This window comes from Montipora foliosa, chromosome 8 (assembly GCF_036669935.1).
Source record: "Montipora foliosa isolate CH-2021 chromosome 8, ASM3666993v2, whole genome shotgun sequence".
Lineage (NCBI taxonomy): Eukaryota > Metazoa > Cnidaria > Anthozoa > Scleractinia > Acroporidae > Montipora > Montipora foliosa.
In genome coordinates, this window is record NC_090876.1 from 4969585 (window position 1) to 4977084 (window position 7500).

Consider the following 7500-nt stretch of genomic DNA (forward strand, 5'->3'; position numbering starts at 1 on the left):
CAGAAAGAAAATGTGGTATCAATGTTCTCCAAATAGACAAAGAGTTTTTCGATACACAATGTGAATAAATGTAATCATACTGAGGCGAGTGTTCTCCTTTAAGTATGAAAATACCGGATACATTTGGAAATAGAAGACACCCTTTCATTTTAATTATACAATCTAAAGTGTTTATCAAGGCGATAATATAACCTTCTAGTATTATAAATGCAAAATTATTGTCATTGAAAGCATTCATCAAGGCTGAACGTAAAGTGAGATATGGACCTTCGTTTTCATATTCATCAGAATTAGCTCTTCCCTGGTAAAATTCTTTATATTCTACTGACCACAATGGGTTGTCATTCGCATTGATTTGTGCCTCAACGGGCTCTACCATAATTGGTAGATCAGTGTTTGTCACCGTAATAGCTGATTTGTTTAAAATAGTCTTCGCCTCAACGGGCGATTGTCTTGAATTGTTTGCCTCAGAAGGCGATTTGTTACCTCAACGGGCGATTGATTTTGGTCTGTGACCTCAATGGCGGGCGATTGAACTGTCGAGCGAGCTTGATTTGGCAGGTAAATCAGGGACAACGTGTCTGTATCTGGAATTCTTTGACTTTCAAGTGCATTCAAGTACATCCTGTCTCCTTCGATTAAAATTTGGTCAACTGTAGCAGTATCCCAGTGCTGCACTGGAAACGACTGTGCACACAAAAGTGCTGAAAAACTCATAAAGGAGCATTTATGGCGCGTATTTCTTATCAAAATTCATCTTTTCGCCTGTTTTACAAGTTTGACTTTCGCCTTTTAAATTGGTCGTTTCGGTTTATTCATTTCGACCTTCGTCTTATTCGCTTCGGCATTCGTTTTTCAATGTGGACACTCGTTTTACATAAACAGCATTCGTTTTTTTTTTAATCGACGTTGTCTTTACATAAAACAGCATTCGATTGTCAAGTCTAAAGTTCGACATTCGTTTTACACAATCTTTTATTTCAAGTTCTTCGACATCGTCCGTTCAACATTCGTTTTAGCGACGTTCGTTTTAGCGACATTCGTTTTGTTGTTTAGCAATGCACTGTGGGATTTGAAGATTTCCCGCCAGACACTGGGTCGAGTGCCCAAAGGAAATGGCGACCGTAAGAGAGGCTTTTCTTTCAAGACTCCTGTCTTTAATGGAAGTGCTAAATCAGTCTACTAGTCACTTTGATGACGGAAATATTGACATGTTAACCCGTGGAAATTTGCTGTACCACCATGCCGTTCGCCTTGCTTCAGTCAACATCGTGGAGGATGCTACGATAGCTAAGTTACGAGCTGTTGTCGATTTGCTCAGCGAAGTCGACGAGTCCAAACAAAACTTTTCTTTTCAACCCGACGTTGAGTACACTGGTGCTTCAGGAAGGCCTAAGATTTGTGTCACTAAAGACCAGTTATCTTATCTTATCTTATCTAATCTTATCTTATACCTTGGATGGTATTGTTCATAGCAGCAAGGTAGAATTCCAGAATAGTGGATATCGAATGGTTTGTGGTCACTTAAATGGAAGAGGACTAGTTGTTATTCAACAAATTAGTGTTAAAGAAAGCTCAGATGGTTGCACGTGACAGAAAGAAGAAAATAAAACGTTAGCATTCCAAATGCTCTTTGGCCGTACAAAATGAGATAGCTGATGAGGAAGGGGATACCTGACTTGCAGCAGCTAGTATTCTGACTAACAGCTGACGAGGATACCGAAGCCTTGGCAAAGTTTACTCGCAATGCAGAAATGCCTAGCATACGAGCCATATCCGTTGCCTTAAATGCATTATCTACAATTAAGATAAGATAACTGGTCTTTAGTGACACAAATCTTAGGCCTTCCTGGAGCGCCAGTGTACTCAACTTCGGGTTGAAAAGAAAAGTTTTGTTTGGACTCGTCGACTTCGCTGAGCAAATCAACGACAGCTCGTAACTTAGCTATCGTATCATCCTCCACGGTGCAGCGGTTTTCAATTGAGTGTCGAAAGTAATTAGCGAATTATTTTCGTTTATGATTACTTCATTCAGTGATTGGTTCAAAGTTCTCGTGCCACTTTTTCAACCAATCAGAATTGAAACCAAAACCAATCGTGGCTCGTGCGTGAACATTTTCCCGCGCTTTGTGTCGGCTATGAGTAATTACTCGGAATACCTGAAAAGGTATCCGAGTTATAATATGGGTATAATTTAGTTTTCTGTGCAGAAAAAGACAATAGAATTACGAGACGCTGATTTCATTGGCTAAAAAGCAATGTACAAACCCCTCTGAGCAATACATTTGACCTCCCTTTGTGACAAAACAACTGCAACAATAACAAACTAGACGCTCCATACGCGTACACTGGGTTGCCTGTGGTACGAAGGGACTAAGTTGGGTGGTATTAAACTGCAGCGTTCCAGGCAATTTTTCTCCATTCGAGGGTCATTAAGATTATTTTAGGGGTCACCCAGAAGTCGTACCAGCAGAGGCCCTTTGGCTCACACCTTCATACGATGAAACAAATCCTTTTCTGAGGTTAAAAACCTGGCTACCGTCCTATTAATCATTTGCCAGAAAGAAGAAAGTCCTGTCATCTTTAGAAAAAATAGACACGCATTGCTTACGTGTGGTACTGAAGTAACTCAGCGCTTTATTCCATATTGTCAAGTGAGCTGCGTTTTGTCTTCCAGGAGATTCAAGTTGTCTTTGCGTAATATATAGCTCTAACAGTACACGATATTGTTTTGGTATTGTATATTGTAGTGCCATGGTAGACGTCTTAGATAAATAGCCACCTGAGAAGACATGTGGTTACTAGCAAAGTACTGAACCCAAAGAGATTTAAGAAAATAAAAGGGAATCGAGAAACATTGGCTTCTGGGCTGACATGTTGATCATTTTCAAGTTCCCTCACAACTTCTTTTCACCACAAGTTTAAGCGCGCACTCTGATCATCTGACAGCTTTGTAATAGGAACGTTCATTGAAGTTAATTCCTAGGAGTCCGGCAGGGTTAGTATATGGATGGGCAACCTAACTGAATATACCAATTCGTAACAGAAGCATAGGACCGAAAAATCTATTTTAACGCTGACAAATGCGAACCAAGCAAGGTACAGATTTTGTTAGCTTGCTTTATGCAAAACAAATATTGATGCAAAAGTAAATAAATATTGATACACAGTTTTTAGGAAGAGCACAAGGAAGAAGAAGATATTTTGCCATCAGTAACAAAATTTTCGACATGAAAACAACATTAATTTTGAACCACGAATATGAAAAGTTACCATCAGCGAAAAACATTTTGGGAGATTTTTGTTAAGTTGAATTTTGTTATTGTACTTTTGGCTGCACCGAGTAAATCGCAAAATCGAAAGTGACATCGAATTCAGCGGGCGCCGTGATCAAGTTACCCCGGCGTGTTTACTCGCGAAACAGTGAAGCACCCGGGTTTTTGTTTTTGTTAGTTTTATTTTCCTTTCAAGTGTTATAAAGTTTTACAAGAAATGTGCGAATTCAACACAAAGATCACCATCACCCAACTCTTGAGGTTGACCATTGTTTCTGCCAAGTCAAAAATTTATTCTCCAAGACGAGGTTATTTATCACAAGGTAATTCCATCGTTTTGAAAATATCAGCTACTTTATTATTCATCAACGTCACAATTCTTTGCCGATTTTGGGGCTCATTTTGCTGAAACTCAAGCACGCTTCCAACAGACCTGTTTATTTTCGTGACTTATGCGCTGCTTGCAGTTCACTACCACAAAAAATCTTCCTCGTATCACATTTCAACACACGTATGCAAATTTGTTAAGATCGAAAATTACACAACATGATAAATTTACAAAAGGTTAGAAATTTCACAGAAATCTTTTCCAGTGAAACATTTATTGAAACAAACAACACATTTGCTATAAGAGGCAAAAAAAACCCATCCTATTTCAATTGCGTGCGTGCAGACGAAACTCTCAATCGGTGTCACATAGCCAGGCATAGCATATGCAATTAAATAAATTTCTGACAGTTCACTTCAAACCCTTTTCGAAAGAACCTTGACCGTAAATAATAAAGCACAAAAGAGACAACAAGCTTTCATTCAAATAATTTTTCACTGTCACATTTCCATTTTTTTTTTTTACCTTTGAGTTGAGTCACAAATGAATGTAACTTGCCAGACAACTTAGATGCGACTGCAGCAAACATAGTGATGCATTCAAGGAGTTCAATTGCTTCAATGTTTGTTAAATCCATAAAAGAATTGCCATTTGACTTCAGTGTTGTATATAATACCAAGTTAGTAAAATATTAGAAACAAAGCTTACTTGATATGCAACGGCGAAAAATGAAACTGTTATCGAAGACCATTACTCGTCGCTTTAAAGGTTCCAGATATATTTTTCACCGCGCTGTGTTGTCTTTCCAATTGACGTTCCATTCTTGAGCTCCATAATGGTATATTTTGTTTAAAGATGCACTAAAACGCCATTTGCGTTACAATGACTTTCGACGCCATTCCAGGTTAATAATGAAATGTCCTCCTATGTGCAGCGGAGAAATCTACGCATTACCCCAGCCCCCTCAAACCTAACAAAATACGAGCAGAAGACTCTATGCACAAAAACACCACTTGGCAGGGGAGTGACAGGCAAGACTTTTGATGACACGGAAAAAAACGACTACGGAGAAATGAAACGCAGATTCCGACTGGGTTTGGCAACCCAGTAATGAACACAAACGCGAAGGAGTAGATTTCCGATAGCGAGAGACTTGAAACAGCCTCACGTCTTACAGAATTCGATGAAAATCGGAATTTATAACGTGCTCTGGAGCAAGTAAATGATGGGATCTTCGTTGGGGCTTCAGTGTAACTCGTTTAATTTCGTTTGCTGATTGAAAGCGCATTTTCCGAGATGGCAACTGACGCTAGAGCGTGAATATGCTAGATTCAGCCTTCTGGAAATGTTATGAATAAGACATTTCCTCTAATCCTGCCTGTTGACAACATGACGAAATCGCTAGTGCAGAACTTCCAGCAACGGTATGTTATCAGTGGCCGAAATTTCTTGGTTTCTTTCTCCCGCAGGTGTTCTTTGTACGAACATCATCCGCCGATGTCAATTTTTTCTTTTAATTAATTGCTAGTTGTTAGCTACCTAGAGCTGGAGGTCACCGGCCGCGTTATTCACAACTCTGTTAATCTGGAATCTTTGCAGCTGGATACCGGTTTTCACTTACCCATATTAATTACAAGAATAGTTTTTCACACGTTCACCAGTGATTCACCCGCCTTTGCCTCGCTGGCTTCTTTCACGTGAAACCAGTTTACCTGATGTCACGCTACATACTAGATCCCGCAAAAACAGACATTTCCATTCCAACAACCTGTTCCAAGACATACTACCCCTATCGCTATGTCACTTGTTGAATTTATTTGCAATTGTAAACATTAAACAATTTTCACCGGTACATTATCCGCATTGTTATGAATGAGCAACTAGCTGCAGAAACATTTGCTTGTTTTGTTTCGTACTTGGCAAATTAAAAAATAGGCGCTCGAGAGGCGCATGTGACAACTGCGGAGATGGACAAGGGGAAAAGACGTAAAATATTCTGTTATGTGAAATAGGGGTGGCTGAATTGTGGGAATTGATTCACCACAGCTTTCATATCGATTGTTTCTCGACCACTGAAAAACTTACGTGCAATAGATCATATTCACTGTCACGCGACAAAAAATTAAGTTCGAAACGTTCAATGAAAAAGGCCAATAACTTGGAATGTTGCAGAAAACAAACTTAGAAACCACCTCTCCAATTCTTAGATCTGTGCGGTACATCGTCTCTGAGCTATTTGTCGAAGCGTTTCACACAACTTTACAACCGAGTTCAAAGTGCTCCAACATCTGGACTTCACTTTGCCATGAAAGCGCTTACCTTTCGCTCATGAGATTAAATACATATGTATGAACACATCTCCTAATGTACTTGAAAGGCTCAAACTCCTGAGACTCATAGTGAAAGACATTTTTTTTCAATCAAATAGCTTGGTACCATGGTGTCACGTAAACTGCTTCAGGTGACAATTAGGAAGTTCCAAATAAAGTATTTTCGAAACGAAAGACGTCACGGAACTGGAAACTTGGAAAAGTATTTATTTCTTGGGCATATTCAACCTCCTATAGATAACAATTCAGAAGACCTTGCTAATTTGATGATCTCACTGCGAAACTATCTATAGTTTGACAATTACGTGCTTCTTCAAAGCTTTGTTTATCTCGAAAACGGGTTCAATATTCCTATAAATGTTTTTCCTTTGAGGGCTTTTGCGTTCCTTCAACGGCTTCATTAAACGCGCAAACGGTCTCGGCTAGAAACAAAATACGAAAGCTACGACAAGTAACAGCTCTAAGAATTAAAAACTCACTTCAAATCACAAAACTGCATTCTTCACAGATCATCATCTGTGAACACGGGGCACCCCAACAATTTGTTCGTCCTCGCGAACTATCGGCGAATCATTGCACCGTTTGCAGAGTCCGAACTTTGGTACTCTTTGTACGCGGATTGGCTCCGAAGTGTATTCTAGTGTTACATAGTCATTTTCGGAAAAACTAACGCGATGGCAATAGTGACTACGCGCATGCGCAGTAGTCACAAAAACTGCCTTTTCCAAAATATGTCACCATACTTCTGCATTCTCGACCCCAGAGAAAGCGAAGGCTCTGGGGTCGAGAATGCTTACTTCTGCGGCACATGGTATTCCGAGTAAACGCTAGAAAAAAAGGTCTTGTTACGCCGAGTTTTGATTGGTTTACCGGATTGCCTCCGTCCTTTTTGATTGGCCAAAGTAATTACTTTGATTTTGCTTTTACGACACTCAATTGAAAATCGCTCTAAATATCCAAATTGTGTAGCACGTAGACAAATTTAGAGTTTTGTTTTACTGGTCACGTGACCATAGGCGTAACATGATGACGTCATATTTAGGGTCATTGGTTTACAAAAGTTGGAAACTGACCAAAATACTGTAATGCCAAATTCTCTCAAATTACTTAACAATTACATCCTTAGCAACGCACCCAAAAAACACTTCAGTAGGCCGTTAAAAGGTATGTTCCCAGACACTGTTCTCGCCTTACTTGAAAGCTTAGCGCAAGTTGCGATTTTGCTCATAATTTTCTCGTCCCGTCTCGACTGCCTGAATGCAGTTACTTACCGTAAGTGTCCCTGGGCCACTGTGCCGATACTTTGACCGATTTAGCCTGCACTACCATCGGAGCTTGGCAAAAAATCACGCATAAAAGAGCAATCATCCACATCCCAAGTTGATGTCAGGTCAAAAGAGCTGGTTTTTTCCACATTGGGCCGTAGTTCTTTTTGATGTCGATCCGTAGTTTGGATTTTAACTCTACTATTTTATAGTTATATGATAATCGATCTTTCGCTTGGCCAATCATAACCATTTGTTTAATATAATGGCTATTTTAAGAAATGACGAAACGAAAAGATAGT

General features: G+C 39.5%; 1 protein-coding gene across 1 annotated transcript in view; it reads right to left on the minus strand.

Annotated features, from left to right (window-relative positions):
• The window catches only part of LOC137967245 (putative leucine-rich repeat-containing protein DDB_G0281931), a 14981-nt gene extending 7625 nt beyond the window's left edge, over nt 1-7356 (minus strand). Inside the window, exon 1 of the mRNA XM_068813763.1 lies at nt 7205-7356. Coding sequence (XP_068669864.1) covers nt 7205-7307 — 103 coding nt within the window. The 5' untranslated portion in view covers nt 7308-7356. The remainder of the gene's footprint in view (nt 1-7204) is intronic.
• Between the last annotated feature and the right edge of the window lie 144 nt (nt 7357-7500).